The sequence below is a fragment of the Scyliorhinus canicula genome, chromosome 5 (assembly GCF_902713615.1).
Source record: "Scyliorhinus canicula chromosome 5, sScyCan1.1, whole genome shotgun sequence".
NCBI lineage: Eukaryota > Metazoa > Chordata > Chondrichthyes > Carcharhiniformes > Scyliorhinidae > Scyliorhinus > Scyliorhinus canicula.
In genome coordinates, this window is record NC_052150.1 from 37,897,113 (window position 1) to 37,915,912 (window position 18,800).

Sequence of the window (18,800 nt, forward strand, 5' to 3'; positions counted from 1 at the left end):
TCTGCATTTGCCCTCTTGTAATTACCTCCCTTACATCATTCTTACTCACTCTTTTACTAGAGCACAGCTCTTTTTGCATTTCTCTCCCACCTCACTTGCGGCAATCTCTCAAACTTTCTCTTAGTATTGATTTCAATCATTCTGCGACATGAAAGATACCATGAAAACAGATTATAAAACTATTGCTCAGTCGTGATTGAAGACAGTGCCCTCTAGTGTTGAAAATCATTCATCGCTACCTTTGGAAAAAGGGTGGATCATGTTCATCATGTTGACTTTCAATTTAAAAATTTGTTAAATTACTTCCATTTTGGAGCAAATCGGCATTTAACTTTACTGCTCATCTTTCTCAATGATCAGTCACGTAGCTTCATCAGCAACATAAAATACCCCTTTCTCACCCATGAGTTCTCTTATGTTTTTGTAGAGAATAAATGTATCCTTGAATCAATAAACCAGCAGTGATATCATAATTGAGATCAATATGTCGCATCCAGTCAGAAGGCTAAATTCAAGCCCAACTTCAAAGTCTTGAATGCATCTTCCAAGTCTGGCATACAAGTGCAAAACTGAGGGCATACTGTGCTATGCAAGATGTTTCTCTATTTGTATGACACATTAAACAGAGGTGGATCTAAAAGATACCATGGGATTAAAGCAGGGGAGCTCCTGGCCACCATCAATTCTGCAACCAATAATTAAAAGAATAATTTAGTTTATTGTCTATGGGACTTTGCTGTACGCAAATTTACCATCTCATCTCCTACATTGCCAAGGGACTAAACTTCAAAAGTACTTTGGCTTGTAAAACTGATATCTTGAGAAGTGATAAGCACCATGTCAATGCATTATTTTTCATTCAACACAGGATCAGTTCACACCAACAGAAGTGTCCTTTAATACTAATATACAAGATTATGAGACATTACTTCCCTTTCAATTTCATTAACAGACTACCAATTTTGAACATCAAAGTGTCGATTTCTAGGATTGAGTTTCAAAAGCAAGTACAAGGTCATTACTTTAAATGAAGTATTGGACATTGAATTCTTGTATTTTCTTCACTGGTAGAAAACAAAAGCTGCCAGCATAATGCAATTATTTACCATGACACTGCAAGCCTTACTGCTGGCCAATTTGAACTCCAACTTCTTGCTGCTGCTCCATTTGTGCTGTGCTTTCTCGCTGTCAAGGCCTTTAGCTCTGGCCTCCCTCTCCATAAATCTCTCCAACTTAAAATCAATGAGTAGAATCTTGTGGAAGCGATGAAGGTCTCGATCACTGACTGGAGAGCCCTGCGTCGCCTCCTTTAGGAAAGGCCTATACAGTCTTGCTCCACTCAGGCACTTGACTGGTCAGTGGCACTCCCACCACCATCCTACAGGTCCCTTCCCCTCCCCATCCACCCCCACCACCACCCTACAGGTGAGGTGAGGTCATAAGAGTCCACCGTAGATCTTTGAAAGGTATTGATCATCACTCCCATTAGCTACTTATTTTGCTCAATGTCAAATTTACTGCGGCAAAATGCTCCTGGAACATTCAGAAACGGTCAACTGCTCCCCACTTTCACTGCAGCAGAGCAATTTTGAATGAAATATAATTTTAAAAGAGAAAACAATAAATAAATCTCATTGAAATATATCAACACACAATTAGTCCATACCATCAGAGTCCCATTGGCGACGTTGTTGTGCCAGTACTTGCAGTCGATTCTTCACAGAGGTAACTGGGTGTGCATTTTGGTTGACGCATTGCTCTTTCTGAACCTCAATTAATCCAACAGATTGACTTGGAGGAGGTTGTGCAACAGAAGTAAACGCAGATCCTGGCTTTTTGTTCTCCGCCCCAGGGACTGGGGCTTCCATTTTATCTGAACAACGTCTTTTGGATGGAGAAGGCTTGGTTGAAGGTTTCACTACATAAAGCAAACAGATTTTTAGTGCAGCTGCAAAATAATGTGGAGGAAACATGGCACTCGAGGAGAATATCTACAATAAATTAGTTGGAGAAAAGGTGAGGCAATATATTTCCATTTGACAAAATTAGGGATTTAAAATCGTGATTTACATATGTGTTTAAAATGGATTTGTTTTGGGGGGCTTTTAGTGATGGCACGTGACAAAAGGTCACACAAAGGATGGCTCCTGCCAGGGTCCTGGGATTTTGATCCTTTTTGCCCATTTTTGGGGAGATTTCGGGTTCTAACCCAGTAGATTGGTGTGGAGCATGGAACAGTTATTTGAAGAATGTCAAAAGCCTCAGTGGAAAACGCTACGGGAAAGAAACCCACGGCTTGGAGCCCAACAAAGGAATCGGGGGGGGGGGGGGGGGGGGGGGGGGTGGTGAATGACGGAGGTGGCTACAACCTTCGCGTTAGAAACACTGGGTAATGGCGCAGGAGTTGGAGAAATTTGGCAAGCTGATGGATGTCAAATTTGAGTGACATGGGAAGTAGATTAAAGAGCCGTTCAAAGACTGCCAAAGCTCTGAAGGAGCATGGGGATACGCTGGAGGGCATGGAGGAGGCCTCGTCGGGGCACAAGGACCAGCTTGCCTCGTTGGAAGCCGAGATGATGCTCATGTTGGATAGGAATAAAGGCCTGAAGACCAAAGCGGAAGATCTGGAGAACAAGTCAAGGCTCAGCTTTGACAAAGAGTCATCGGACTCGAAACGTTAGCTCTTTTCTCTCCCCACAGATGCTGCCAGACTTGCTGAGATTTTCCAGCATTGTCCCTTTCGTTTCAGATTCCAGCATCCGCAGTAATTTTCTTTTATTTAAGTCGAGGCTCATGAACCTCAGGGCTTGCCAGAGGGAGCGGAGGGCCCGGGGCCACCCGAGTATTTTTCGGAAATGATCTCTCAGTTGGCGGGCAGGGATGATGTGTTTGGCGCCTGGAATTGGACAGGGCGATTGGGACAGGCTACGGTGCACATCTACCAGGACATTGGGACCGAACTGGCGAAGCGGCGGGCAGCCTTTAATTTGACACGCTGGAGCAAGCTGACAAAAGGACTGGGACTGGTTTGAGGAGGGTTGGTGGGATTTTTTTTCCTTGTATGTATAAATTGGGTTGTGGTACTGTATATATTGCAATATAGTGTGTTATGATTTTGCTCTTCTTTTTTCTTGGAGGATGGTGGGGGGGATTTCTTTCCTGGAGACTATGGTCATGGGGGATGGTAGAAGCAGGGGGATTGATACGGTAATTGGAGGGAAAGAGAGCATAGTGGGTATGCTGGGATTGGGACAAAGGATTGTGGCCCTGGGGTTGTAGGCCTTTGTTCTGGTTGTATTTGGGCAAGACCACACCTTTCTAACATTAAGAGGCAGGCTAGTGAACGGGGAGGGGCTGCAACTTGTTGAGCCAATTTGGTGAGGCTCAATTAATCTAGAGGGTTGTGTATGTGGCAGGCAGTCTGTCGACTGTGGTGATGTAGGACACGGAGTTAGCAGTAGCCAAGGGATTTTCTTTGTCTCAACCGTTGGGTGGGGTTGGTGGCCCTGGTGCCTAGGAACTGGTGATGACGGTATGAAGCAACACGGTGGTAATGGCTAACCCAAGGGGGAGAGGAGTCGAGAGTCGGGGGGGGGTTGGTTTAGGCGGAGGGGTGTGTAGCGGATAGAATGGGTATTAGAGGGGAAGCAGGTGGTTGTAGTGAAAATGTATGCCCTGAATTGGGACAGTGTACAGTTAATGAAATGGTTGCTGGCAACGGTGCCGGATTTGGACATCCCCCAATTGATTTTGGAGGGGTGATATGAACTGTGTTGGACCCAAAGGTAAATCTTTCTGGGCCCACATTTTTGGTCCTGGGTGGGATGGCGAAGATATTGCCTGCATTTACCGGGAGGGGGGCCGCCGGAGGATGCGCGAGAAATGGCAGAGTTTGAGGGTTTGAAGTTTCCCATGGTGGGGGAGGAGTTGCAGGAGGAGCTGGAAGCACCATTGAGCCTGGAGTAGATTCAGGCAGCGTTGAAGCATATGCAGGCAGGGAAGTTACTGGGGTCGGATCTGTTCCCCGTTAAACGTAGACATCAAGTTACTGGCCAAGGTATTTGCATTAAGGTTGGAGCCTTGCCTCCCAGGGGCAGTAGGGGAAGATCAGGCAGGGCTTGTGAAGGGGCGGAGGTTGTTGTCGAACATGCACTGGTTGCTGAATGTGGTGCTCATCCCTGCGGCCAGGCCGGTGCCAGAGATAATTATATCACTGGACACGGAGAACATGTTCAAATGGGTGGACTGGGAGTACCTTTTAACGGTGCTGGAGAAGTTTGGGTTTGGTCCCGGGTTTCTGTCATGGGTGCGGTTGCTGAATGCGGCCCGGTTCGCTAGTGTTTACACCACATCATGTGCTCCGGGTCTTTTTGATTGTTTCAGGGTACGAGGCAGGGGTGACCGATGTCTCCCTTGTTTGCATTGGCAATCAAGCGTTGGCCATTGCATGGAGGGCCTCAAATGCATGGAGGGGGATTTTAAGAGGCGGGGTGGAACATCGACTTGGGGCCGTATATCGGGAATATTATGGGTCTTTTCGTGCCTTGTGGGTTACAAGTTGAACATAGGGAAGAATGATTATTTTGTTGTTGCATCAGGACGGGGAATCGGATTGGGGGGCTGCCGTTTCAGTTGATGGGGACTAGTTTTCGATTTCCAGTGGTCCAGGCAGTAGGGAACTGGGGCAGCTTTGTGGGTTAAACTATACAAGCCTGGTGGGGTAGAGTTACGGCGGACCTGCAGAGGTGGGATAGTGTCTGGCATCGTTTGCAGACGGGATCCAATCTGCTAAGATGACCACCTTGCCAAGATTTCTATTTTTATTTCAGTGCCTCCTGGTGTTCCTGCTCAAGTCATTTGTCCGAAAGGTCAAGCAGCTAGTTTTATTTGGGCAGGTAAGGCCCTGAGGATTCGCAGTGGGCTTCTTTAGAGGGAGACAAAAGCATGGGGCGTAGTGTTGCCAAATCCGCTATACTACTATTGGGCAACCAATGTGGAGGTGGTGTTGGGGTGCTGCACGGACCCGGGGGCTCTCTGGGTTCAGATGGAGTCGGGGTCATGTAGGGGGACCAGTTGGGGTGCCATTGGTAACAGCGCCACTTCCGTTGGTGCCGGTAAAGTACTCTAAAAACCCGATGGTGGTGGCTTCACTAAATATATGAAATATATCCCTCTCTCCCATTTGAGCTAAGCACCTGTTTGAGCCAGCAAGGCTCCACTGAATTACCCAGCAAGGCCATGCATGGAGGGAGAGAGGGCTGGAGAGAGTGGGGGGTTTATTTCTGGAGGAGTGATTTGCCAGCCTAGAGCAGCTGAAGGAGAAATTTGGACTGTTGGGCTTGGACATGTTTAGATACATCAGGTGCAGAGCTTTGTTAAGAGTTTTTTCAGCTTTCCCTGTGGTGCAACCATCTTCTTTATTGGAGCAGATTCTCTCCGGTTCAGGGTTAGAGGAGGGCAGTACGCCCGGTATGTATGCGTGGATAGCAGGGGAAGAGTTGGGTTCGGTGGAAGGGGTGAAATCGAAACGGGTGGAGGAGCTGTGGCCGATATTGGAGAGGGGTGTGGAGTGAGGTGAATGCTACACTGTGTCATGTGCGAGACTGAGCTGTATCCAGTTAAAGGTAGTGTTTCGAGCGCACCTCACGAAGGCGAGGGAAATTCAGTTTTTTGATGAGGTAGAGGATAGGTGCCAGCACTGCTCAAGTGGGCTCACACACCATAAACACATAGAACATAGAACAGTACAGCACAGAACAGGCCCATCGGCCCTCAATGTTGTGCCGAGCCATGATCACCCTACTCAAACCCACGTATCCACCCTATACCCGTAACCCAACAACCCCCCCCCCCCCCCCCCCCCCATAACCTTACTTTTATTAGGACACTACGGGCAATTTAGCATGGCCAATCCACCTAACCCGCACATCTTTTGGACTGTGGGAGGAAACCGGAGCACCCGGAGGAAACCCACGCACACAGGGGGAGGACATGCAGACTCCACACAGACAGTGACCCAGCCGGGAATCGAACCTGGGACCCTGGAGCTGTGAAGCATTTATGCTAACCAGCTGCCCCATGTTCTGGTCCTTTTCTAAACTGGTGGGTTTCTGGAGGTCCTTTAAATCGACAACATGTCAGTGATCCTAAATATTGAGCTAGAATCCTGCCTCTGGTGGCTATTTTTCGGGTTTCAGATGTGCCGGAGCTGCAGTCGGGTATTCTGGCCTTCGCCTCATTGGTGGTGCGGGAAGTGGATTCTGTTGGACTGGAGGTTGACAACACCACAGAGCGCTTCAGCACAGTTAGAAGATTTGATCGAGCGTTTGCACCTCAAGACAGTTACATACACTGTGATGGAGTCGATTGAAGGGTGCTACCAGATATGGCCGCCATTTATTTTGTATTTCAGAGAATTGGTCATTGTTAGCTGTTGGGCTGTGGGTAGAAAAGAGTTTCTAGTCTTTTCTGGGGATTTTTTGGGGAGGTTGGAGGGGGATTTGTATGGGGCTCGTGCTTTGTTTAAGGTATTTGTTGGTATGTTTTGTAATTTTGTATTCAAATGTTAATTTTTTAAAATAAAAACATTTCCAAAACAAAATGCAGTTGTTTAATAACTGCTTTCCATCCAGTCTGGGGCCATTTTTTGGTTACTGTGTCCTTGCTCTCTGTCATTATCTCCTAAATCACCATCTCCCTCTCTGTGGGGGTGCTGTCCAACTTTAGTAATATTACCAAACTGAGCAACACCATTTTTGCTGAGCATAATTTCTAGAATTAAGCATTTGTCAAATCATGTCTTAATTCAGAAGCTGTAAATGCTGGCAACAGTGACTATCATTCAAAGTATGTGCTTTACTTCCTTCCCATACTTAAAAGGTTTGTTTCACTCGCTCACTTCAGTCTCCGAAGTTTGAGCAAGCTTTTAAAAAGGTACCTAGGTACCTTATAACAGAAACAAGCCATTTGGACCACGCAGTCCACATCATTCATGCCAGCATATAACTTTAATCACAGCTGCCTACCCTGATCACATTTCCCTTCAACTAATTTATCTTCACCCATTCATCCAATTTAAATCATTACAGGTCGTCAGTTTCTGCCTCAACCATTGATCTTAGAAATGAATTCCATATTCCATATTTTGAACTCTTTTTTTCTACTTTCAGTTCCAAATCTTACATTTAATCTCGCACCCATGGGCCCTTGGTCTTGGCCACTCAATTACTGGAAACAATCTGCTTCTATCAATTCTGAACTACATTTTTACTTAAAAAAAAATAGTTCCACCACATTGCCCTAGAATCTTTTAGAAATCTGGAAACTATTCAGACCTTTCCTGTACTTGTATTTCTATATACAAAGTGATATTTGTGTACACAAGTCTGTGCTATACCCTCTTTAAATGGTCAGGCATTAGGCTTAAATATACTTTGTTTCTAAATACACATTCTAACATGTTGCAGTGCACGCCAACATGTTATGCGACTGAGCGTCACAGTAAAACAGAGTTTATACTTACCAATGAAAAAAGACAAATATACCATTCAGTCAATTTCAACTAAAAAGATACATCTGTGCAGGGAGTACAATAGGGTGCTTTGTTCAATCCAGAGCCAACTCTAGAGATTTCATGACAAATTTGCGTTGGGTTTTTGAGTCCAATATAAATTAGAAATAGTATTGGTTCAACACTGATCCCCAAGGTTCCCCAGGCAGCATTCCTCCCCAAATAACTCCTTTAGCAAGAGTCAACTGATCTTTACTTGTCAACAATTTCCTAATCACATGCATAGTTTATCCTAAATATCCATAGCATGGCTTTCCGTGTGGAACTTTGAAAAATACTTTTAGACGCCCAAGTACAACACGCTGTTGAGGCTACCGCAGGTCACGGCAGTATCACTTTCTCAAAGCTCGGTTAGACAGGATCTTTCTCTTCTGAATCCATTTTGACTACTATCAATTGAATTATTACTGTATCGATAATTTTACATTATGATTCACAATCAATTTCATTTAATAAGGTGAAATTAAAGTAAAATTAACAGGACTTTAAGTTGATTTATCATCCTTTATATAGGTACACGCTGACCCATTTTCAATAGCGATACTTTCCCAGTATCCAACGACTCCCTCAATGACCATTCCTCAAAGTCTTTTTCCCAGTCTCCTTTAGCAATCTGGGATAAATACCATCTATCCCTGGGGATTGGAGTATGTTTTAGCTCTTTTAACTTGTTCAGACTTCCTTCTCGTTTATATCAACATCATGTTGCTTATCCCCCCCCCCCCCCCCCCACTTTGTGAATATTCATTCTGTTTCAAGCCTGTGTACATCTTTGATGTTTATGACCTCTGTTTCATCAATCACCTTCGGACATATTTTTACACGCAACCGAGAACACCATCCAACTTCTGCTTGCAAGATTTAGAGGTTGTTTTCTAACCCGATCAGTTTTGATTTGCTTAGTTCATTTAGAATTATTCTTGCTTAATCTTGCCTTGCTGCATTTAGGTATATATTTATCCTGCATGCTCAACATTATTCTCCAAGGCGGCGGCATGAATGGTGCATTGGTTAGCACTGCTGCCTCATGACACCGAGGACCCAGGTTCGATCCCGGGTCACTGTCCATGCGGAGTTTGCACATTCTCCCCGTGGCTGCGTGGACCTCACCCTAACGACTCAAAATGTGCACGCTAAATTGTCCCTTAAATTGGGGAAACATTTTTTAAACATTACTCTAAGGTGTCCCACTTATTTCCAAGTGAATCATCGTTGAAAGGTCTGCCCCTATTAAGGGGATAGAGTTTCACTTTGGGTGTAACTGGGAAATTGAGGTCCAAAAGTATTGATTAGCTTATAGTTCAAGTTTTCCCTTTTAAATCATTTGCATAAGCACAAATGCAAATTTTTCCCTTAACCACCACAACTGAGCAGTCTAATAGAATGTAATCATTGCCCCTCTTCTGTCCCATTAAAAGATGTATTTAAGAGTAGTAACCTATTAAACTTATTTCCTGCTGTACTAATTAAAATTGTATCATAAAAATTAAGTGCCTTTGGAAAGGTCACCAAAATAAAATGATAGAATTCCTACAGGAGGCCATTTGGCCAATCGTGTCTGCACTGACCCGCAGGAAAAGCATCCTACCTAGGCCCATGCCCCCATCCTATCGCCAAAACCCAATAACCCCACCTAACCTTTTGGACACTAAGGGGCAATTTAGCATGGCCAATCCAACTAACCTGGACATCTTAGACTGTGGAAGGAAACCGGAGCACCCGGAGGAAACCCATGCAAGCACGGGGAGAAACTGCAAACTCCACGCTGTCAGTCACCCACGGCTGGAATTGAACCTGGGCCCCTGGCACTGTGAGGCAGCTGTGCTAACCACCGTGCCACCCTAGTTATTTATCACTGGAAATGCTTTAAAACCTACACAACTATTTACAAGTTCCAGTGGTGTATGTCAGATTTTTGTAAATCTTTGATATGTAAAGTTTTTTTTTTAAAAAGTGGCTACTTGTGTCTGTGCATAAAATAAAACAAATTCAGTTTGAAAAGCCTTTCCTAACCAGCGAAAATTCGCAATGCTGATGTAGTGGAATGGTCTGATCCATTGAACCGTGAACAGCAAATGATTGCAAAAATTTGAGTACGAGTTTTTATTTCTGTCAAACTAGCTCTTTTAAAGTTCTATACCAAGCTCTATTACAAAGTCTGAACACCCCTGCTCATGTTGAACTTTAATGCTGCATTCACTATTCTTCACATGTGCTACAACTCCAGTTCTTGTTATATTTTCTAAGTCATTCGCAAATATCAGGTGACGATGAGCAACACCTCAAGTTAAATGCCTTAAATCAAACCATTTTGCAGCATTTTAGCCAATGACGTGCATATATTATCGTAGATAGCATCTTTAATATTCATTTTAAAGTTCTAGATATATGGCCAGCAAAGAATACACAGGAGCCCTGGATATGGGATGTGTAGCACATTAAGAAATAATACTGCTTCTTCATCACAAAAGATTACTGTTGCAGTTATTTGTGGAGTATAAAACATCTCTGTCCAGTGTCAAGCACACAGTAAGAAATCTCTTACCTTCTTCCACAGCAACGTCCAATGGTTGGTTGCTAGCCTCAGTCAAAGGTTCCCTCGATCTTTTTGCAATTTGTCGAGCAGCTGCTGTGGGCCTCTCAGCCATCTTCTTCTGTAGATTCTCTCGCCGAGCCCGAGTACGTTCAAGTAGTTTCTGGAATAGGTAACAATTCAGTGTATTGTTCACAGCCTTGTATAAAAATCACAAGATTACATAATGCAAACACTAAGCAAATTGCATTACTTCATTCAATTAAAACAATAAGCTTCTATTAGAGAAAGACAAAGGGCAGCACAAAAAACTATTTTATTACTAAAGTCAAGAATTACAAAGTATAAAATCACCAATGATATGAGGAGTCTGGCTACTTACTTCCTTTCAGATGGAACGACAAATTTCACTGTTGTGTTGTTATATGCAGTATAAATAGGTGGAAAATCTGGCAAAATGTTTTTTAAAAATAAACTTATGATAGCTCATTGAATTGTTTTATCTCTTCGCAGATGATGCCTGACATTGAATATTTCCAGCATTTTCTGTTTTTAATCAGATTTCCACCATTCACGGTATTTTGCTTCTGAAACATTGAATTGAGTTGCCTTCAATGCTGTTTTTCTTATAGCAATACTGGCACTAAAACACTAAAAAGGTTAAGTGACATCATTGGATACATATAATGTTCTAATGAAAAATATCATTCAGTACATTCAGCTCCTGCCTGACCTATCAGTTTGTTATCAAAACAATGCTGCAGTTATTTTTCTCATTACCCTGCCTTGGCACAAGATGTTCTTTTATACGACTTAAAAATTCTGTAAAAGCATTTAGAATACAATCTCCAACGATGAAGAGAGAAGAATCCAGGAATCCAATGATGTAGAGAGAAGAACAAATACTAAAAAATAATCACCAAGGAATCCCTTACTAATAGCATTTCACAGATCATGGCAGTAAGTTAAATGAGATATAATACCAACATAAACAGTACAAAAGTAAAGTTCAAATGACGTAGTAAATAAAGACAGCATTCTAGCATCATCTGATATTCTCCATCCAGAGTGTTGTTGATGCTCATTGAGCATACTCAAGGGATACAGGTTTTTCGATGAAAAAGTAATAGGGATAGGATGGAAAAGCAGACTTGGAAGCAGAAGCTCACCCATGATTTTACTGAATGGTGGAGCAGGTTTAAAGCACTGACTGACTCACTCCAGATTTTATTTCTTGTTATCACAACCAGGGAGCAACAGTTGAAATAGTGGACACAAAAGGGAATTAGAGAAGCTAGATTGGCACTCATTACATTGTATGTAATACCTTTTAACACAAATTCTTAATAACTGGAAAGAGCTGGCAGAAGGCTCAATACGTGTCATTCATGAAGGCTAGTGATTTGTTACAGAAACTGTTTCGGAGAATCATGCTAATTCTGGTCACAACCACACCCGTCACCATTGTTTTAAAAATTCACAGGTTGCTAAGCTATGACAACCCAAATGTTTCCCATTTTCCCCAAATAGAGATGAAATAAGCATTTCAGGTCAGCCCTCTATGGAAAAATATGGGGCCCATTCCAGCACTCAACTGTATCACAAATAATTTTAGAGTTTATGTTTCAGTATCCTACCAAGATCACTATTCCAAGTAACAGTGAAATATGCCTCGGGCATATTGACATTGCCTTTCACCAAGTCTGTAGAGTCTTCAAATCCCAAAGTAGTAGCTTAGCTTGGAATAGTACTCTAAATCTTATAACTCAAAATATTCTGCCTTATTTATCTCCTTTCAAAACTGAAGCATTTTCCTAATCTTTTTGCTTATATTCCAATTCTATATTATGGAAAATTAGCCTCAAGGCCATCTCAGCGCCAGTGTTGCAAGTATAAGGACAACAGAAATAAAAACAGAAAATGTTGGATAAACTCAGCAGGTCTGGCAGCATCTGTGGAGAGAGGAACTGAGTGGAGGCTCTTATTGAACACTCACAGAAACACACTCATGAAGACTGCTGTCCTTATACTTGCACATGCTGTCAGGAGTGTGTGGCAAAAAATAGATTTTGAAACTTGGAACGGCACTGAGAATCCAGGAACACAAAATGTTTTAAATCTGTCAAACATTGCTGAAAAGAACAAAGGCAAATAGACAAAGGCTGCAAGTGACAGTTCAATAAACGTCTCTCGCAGAAATACACTAATGAAGACCACTATCCTTATACTTGCAAGGACCTGTACCAGGGTGTGGCATTTTCTTTTTAAAAAAGGAAGCTGTAGATGCTGGAAATCAAGGCAAAATTGGAAAATGCGAAAAGCATTGAGGCCACTCAGTATCTGTGGAGAAAACTCTGCTGCAGGGTGGTTCCAGCAATCTTTTGTATAGGAATTTTTCCAACTGCTGGGTGACGGCCAATACAGTATTCAAGGTGTCACCTGGCTGAAGAACTTGACAAAATGATCTAAAGTGGACAGTACGGTAAAGTAAGGATTGAAGAGGCGGGGGTACAAAGAACTAGTTAATCTGATTTACTTAAGGTGCTCTAAGGTAATACAGATAGAGGTTTCTTTAACCTTGTAGTAATGTTAGTCTTTGTTAAGCAGGGAACAATAATTCATGTTAAAAAGTGATCACTGAACTTTTGAATAAAAGGTTGTTCAAAGGATTGAAAAAGACACAAAATAGGTGCAGCAGTAGCCCATTTGGCACCTCTAGCCAGCTCCCTATTCAATAAAGATTATTGCTGGCCTGTTTGTTTTGAATTCCATATTTTCATCTACCCCCAGTAACCTTTGATTCCTTTGTCTAACGAGAATCCATCTGCCTCTGCTTTAAAAATATTCAATGACCCCAATTTCATCACCTTCTGAGGGCGAGAGTTCGAAAGTCACACAAGCCTCAGACATGTTTTTCCCTCATCTCGGTCCTAAAATTTTAAAATGGCGACTCCTAGTTCTGGACTTACCAACAAAGGGAAACCTGCTTTACATGTCTACTGTCAGGATCATCCAGGATACTTCAATCAAGTCACTCAGCCTGTTAAAGCTATTCTATTCTCAAGACAACCTGCGCATTCCAGGCACACAAAGAAACGTACATCGAAAATAGAAGCAGGAGGAGGCCATTTGAGCATGCTCTGCCATTCATCATGATCATTGCTGATCATCAAGTTCAATACCCTGATCCTGCCTTCTCCCCACATCCCATGAACCCTTTAGCCCCAAGAGCTAGGTCTAATTCCTTCTTGAAATTACACAATGTTTTGGCCTCAACTATTTTCTGTGGTACTGTAGTGAATTTTGTAGATTAACCACTCTGGGTGAAGAAATTTCTCAATCACCTCAGTACGACAAGGTTCACCCCTTAGCCTATAACTAACCCCTAGTTCTGCACGACCCAACATCGGGAACATTATTTCTGATCCTGTCTAATACTGTCAGAATTTTGTAAATTATGAAATCCCCTAGGAATCAGCCTGGTAACCCTTTGCTGCACTCTCTCCAAGTCAAGAACATCCTACCGGAGTTAAGGACAACAAAACTGCACACAATATTCCAATTGCCTTATACAATTGCAGTAAAACAGCTCTATTCCTATACTCAAATCCTCTTGCTATGAAGACCACCATACCATTTGCTGCTTCACTATTAGCTGTCCCTGCGAGCTTACTTTCAGCAACTGATGCACAAGGACACCAAGGTATCATGGCGCATCCACCTCTCAATTTACCCCCATTAAAATAATAATCTGCCTCCCTATTTTTGCTACCGAAGCAGATACCTCACATTTAGCCACATTATACTGCATCTGCCATGTAAACATATGACCACTCACTCATCCTGTCCAGATCCCGCTGAAGCATCTCTGCGCCCTCCTCAAAGTTTATCCTCCCGCCCAACTTAGTATCATCTGCAAATTTGGTGATAATACATTTAGTTCCCTTGTCCAAACCATTTATATATAATGTGTCCAAGCATAGGCCCCTGCGTGACCCCACCAGTCACTGCCTGCAAATCAGAAAAAGGCCCATTTATTCCAACTTTTTGCTTCCTGTTTGTTAACCAGCTTTCTATTCATCTCAAGACGCTACCTGGAATCCCATCCCTTTAGATAGTACTGTAATCTGCTGTGAGACCTTGTTGAACGTGTTCTAAAGTCCAAATAAACCATATCCACCGATTCTCCCTGGTCAACTCTACCATCATAGATCATAGAATTTACAGTGCAGAAGGCCATTCGGCCCATCGAGTCCGCATCGGCTCTTGGAAAGAGCACCCTACCCAAGGTCAACACCTCCACCCTATCCCCATATCCCAGTAACCCCACCCAACACTCAGGGCAATTTTGGACGCTAAGGGCAATTTATCATGGCCAATCCACCTAACCTGCACATCTTTGGACTGTGGGAGGAAACCGGAGCACCCGGAGGAAACCCACGCACACATGGGGAGGATGTGCAGACTACGCACAGACAGACAGTGACCCAAACCGGAATCGAACCTGGGACCCTGGAGCTGTGAAGCAATTGTGCTATCCACAATGCAACCGTGCTGCCCAAGTTACATCTTCAAACAATTTGAGTAGATCTATCAAGCATGATTTTCCTTTCCTAAATCCATGCTGACTTTGTCTGATTATGCCACTGTTTTCTAAATGCTGTGCTATGAAATCATTGATAATGAACTCTCGCAACATCTCTACTACCGATTTAGGTTGGTATACACCAATGTCCCTTTGTTTCTGCCCCTTCGTAAGAATTTCTCCCTTTATTTTAACAGAACCTAAACATATTGTAATAATGGCACTTACAACCATGTCTGGTCTATAGTTCCCTTTTTCTCTCTCTCCACTTCCCTTTGTGAATAGCGGGATTATACTAGCTAGCCCCCAAACTGTAGGAACCATTCCAGAGTCCAAAGAATTTCAAAAAATGACGACCAATGGATCAACTATTTCTAGGGCCACTTCCTTATGTACTCTGGGATAAAGATTATCAGGCCCTGGAGACTTGCCCATCTCCAATCACATTAATTTCCACAAAACCATTTTGCTACTAATACTAATTTCCTTTAGCTCCTCTTGTGTTTCTCAGAACTTTCGGTACATTATTCATGTGAAGACATAAGCAAAAGAAATTTCGTTCGTCAGCCATTAATTTGATCTCTGTTAAGAATTCCCCCATTTCTGACTGTTAGGGCCCTACATTACCAATCTTTTTCTCTTTACATACCTATAGAAACTTTTTAGTCAGTTTTTATGTTCCCCGCGAGTTTACTTTCCTATTGCATTTTCCCCTTCTTAATCAATCCCTTGATCCGCCTTTGCTAAAATTTGAAAATGTTCACGATCCTCAGGTCTATTTCTTTTTCTTGCCAACTTGTATGCATGCCTCTTCTTCAAATCTAACACTATCTCTAATTTCCATTGTAAACCATGGTTTGGCCACAGTTCCCTTTTGACTTCTGTGCCAAATAGGAATAAACAGCTTTTGGAGTTCATCTATTCATACCTCAAATGCCTGCCATTGCCTGTGCACTGTCCTTCCTTTCAGTAATGTTTTCAAGTCTGTCATAGCCATCTATTGCCTCATACCATCATAGTTACCTTTATTGAGATTCAGGGCCCTGGTCTCAGAATCAACTACCTCACTACCCCCCCCCCCCCCCCCCCTTTGATAAAGAATTTGATCATATTATGGTCACTCATCCCCAAGGGATCTCTCATAACGAGATTGCCAACTGATCCTTTCTCATTACACAACACCCAGTTCCAAGGTGGTCTTTCATTTTTTTAAAATTGGGGTTTCACTGGACTTCCGGTGGCGTGGGCGCACAGTGCGAAGAGCTCCCGCCGATGGCCGCAAGTCGTGGCATTTTTAGGGATTTCACCGAACTTTAACGCATCCCCCGACTATCGTCGGCCTTTGGGGCTGTCGGGAGCAGCCAGCGGGGCCGGTTTAAAAACCGGTGAAGAATCCCGCGTGGGTGTTGGGCGGCGGGGGCTGAGGCGCTGGACTCAGTGCAGCTACGAGGAGGCCGAGGAGGCATGCCCGAGTCCAGGGCACCATGTAACTGGGGTGTCCCACATCGGATGGCTCCCACCTAAGAGAGAAGAAAGAAGGCTGAAACCTGGTCCCAGGCGAGTTCTGGATGAGTACAGAGGAGAAAGAAAGAAAGCTGGAAGATTTAAAGAAATTTAAAGAAGTTTGGTGAAGTGTTTTTTTTCCTCCCCCCTTTTTTTTAATAAAAAAAAAGAATAATTCAGATTGATGAAGGACAGAAGGGTGGAGGGAGAGAGAGAAGGGAAAGAAAGTAAAAAATAATAAGCCTCTAAAAGATGCGAAAAGCAGCGTCGAAGAAAGGAGGAAACGCGGGGTCGCTGAAGGATAAGACGAATAAAAGTGGTGATAGGATGGCGGATGCCGAACTGCAAAGCGGGGCCGCACTATTTACGATGGAGAAAATCACCGACGTGATGACGGTGGAGCTGGAAAATCAGTTTGCGAGGCACATGGAGGCCTGGAAAAAGGAGACAGCAGTCGCATTGAAGTTACTGGTGGAGGAGGCAATCGCCCCGATGAAGGTGGCGGTGGCAAAGGCATTGGCCGAGGTGAGAGAGCAGGGCGAGACGGTGAAGGAAGTGGAGGAAGCCATGTCAGGACAGCGACCAGGTCACCTCGATGGGAGATGAGTTGCGGAGGGCTGTGGAGATTAATAGAGGTCGCGGAGCAAAGCTGGAAGACTTGGAAAATCGCTCAAGGCGGCATAATTTGAGAATTGTGGGCTTGCCTGAAGGGACAGAGGGCCCAAGGCCAACACAATACTTCGCTAAGAAGTTGGTGGAGCTGATGGGGGAGGGCGAGAGTCCATCCCAGTACGAGCTAGACCAAGCCCATCGGTCATTAAGGCCGAAGCCCAACGTGAACGAGCACCAAGGGCAGTAATTATCTGCTTCCATAAGTTTTGCATGAAGAAGGTGGTGTTAAACTGGGCAACGCAGAAGCGGAAGGTACTATGGGATGATACTACGGTCCGGATCTACCAGGACTTGACGGTGGAGTTGGCAAAAATACAAGCAGCGTGTGGGCGAGTGAAGGCGACATTGTACAAGAAGGGGGTACGATTTGGCATGGTGTACCCAGCGAGGTTGAGGGTAAAGTATAACTGCAAACACTTTTATTTTGAGACAGCGGATGCGGCTGAGGCATTCGTGAAGGCAGAAGGCTTGGGACAGACATAAAGAGCGGAACTGGAAGAGAGACTGTGGACTGGGGATGAACAGCCGGAAAATGTATAAATGTTATAACTTTCTTTTTACGGATTTGTATTGTAATCTACTTCTCTTTGCATTGTTATAGAGTTTAAGTTAATGGTGGGTTGATGGGCACTCTGTGTTGCGACGGTTAAGTGTTATGTTAGTGAATTGTACGGGTTGGATTGTTGTGTTTGTTTTTTTTCTCTGGGACTGGGTGGAAGGGGATGATATGTCTTGGCGGGGGGAGCCATCCGCACTAGCTAGCTAAAGTCAGCTAGTGAACGGAAGTGAGAGGAGAGGGGGGCTGCGGACATTGGAGCTTGGATAGCAGGCGTCAATGGCCCTACGAGGCAAGCGAGGGGCTGGATGTTGGGATGTTGTTTTCAGGGGGAAAGGTAGGAGGGGTTTTTGGGAGGGGTGGGAAGGGGTTCGATGTTAACAATGGACAGGGACGGGTCAGGCTTATGGGACAGGGCCCGGCAGTATGTTGATGGTGGATAAGAAAGGTTTGGGGGGGGGGAAAAGAGAGAGAGAGAGAGAGAGAGAGAGAGAAGACCCCCAGTGAGGATAGTCACGTGGAACGTGAGAGGGCTAGGAGGTCCGGTCAAGAGGTCAAGGGTGCTCGCGCCTCTTAAAAGTCTGAAAACCGATGTGGCAATGCTGCAGGAGAATCACTTGAGGGTGAAGGACCAGGTGAGACTTAAAAAGGGTTGGGTTAGCCAAGTGTTTCACTCTGGATTTGATGGAAGGGCTCGAGGGGTAGCGGTGTTGGTCAGCAAAAGAGTACGCTTCCAGATGGAGAAGGTAGTGGCAGATCAGGGGGGTAGATATGTGATTGTGGCAGGGGCGCTGGACGGGAGATTAGTGGCGCTGGTAAGTGTATACGGTCCCAACTGGGACGATGCGAGATTTGCGAGGAAGGTGTTTGGAGCCATTCCTGACTTGGACACACACGAGCTGATTGTGGGGAGGACTGGAACCTGGTGCAGGAGCCAAGGTTGGACAGATCACGGCCACGCTCGCTGGTCCCATCAGGAGGGGGGGGGGGGGGGGGGGGGGGGGGGGGGGGGGGGGGGGCAAAGGCCTAGCTGGGCTAATGGTGGAAAGGGCGGGGTGGACCCTTGGCAGGTTCCTGCACCCAGGGGAACGGGAAGGTACTCATTTTTCTCAGCAGACCATAGGGTATACTCTCGGATTGAGTTTTTGTGGTGGGAAAGGCTTGCTGGCTGGAGTCAAGGGGTCGGAATTATTCTGCAATTGCTGGCTGTCAGATCACGCGCCACATGGGGTGGATATGGTGCGTGGAGAAGGAAGGTAGTGCAGAGGCCGGGGTGGAAACTGGATGTGGGGCTTTTGGGGAACCAGTTATTCATGTGAAAAACTGAAACGGTAATTAAGGAGTATGTAAGATTTAACCTGTACGGGTGGAGGTGTCAATG

General features: G+C 44.4%; 1 protein-coding gene across 2 annotated transcripts in view; it reads right to left on the reverse strand.

The window, feature by feature from the left end:
* Window positions 1-18,800, reverse strand: part of anln (anillin, actin binding protein) — a 156,550-nt gene that overhangs the window by 128,480 nt on the left and 9,270 nt on the right. For both annotated transcript variants that reach the window (XM_038796920.1, XM_038796921.1), the window contains exons 2-3: window positions 10,116-10,266; window positions 1,667-1,918 (exon numbers count right to left, since the gene is read on the reverse strand). In XM_038796920.1, coding sequence (XP_038652848.1) covers window positions 1,667-1,918; window positions 10,116-10,266 — 403 coding nt within the window. The remainder of the gene's footprint in view (window positions 1-1,666; window positions 1,919-10,115; window positions 10,267-18,800) is intronic.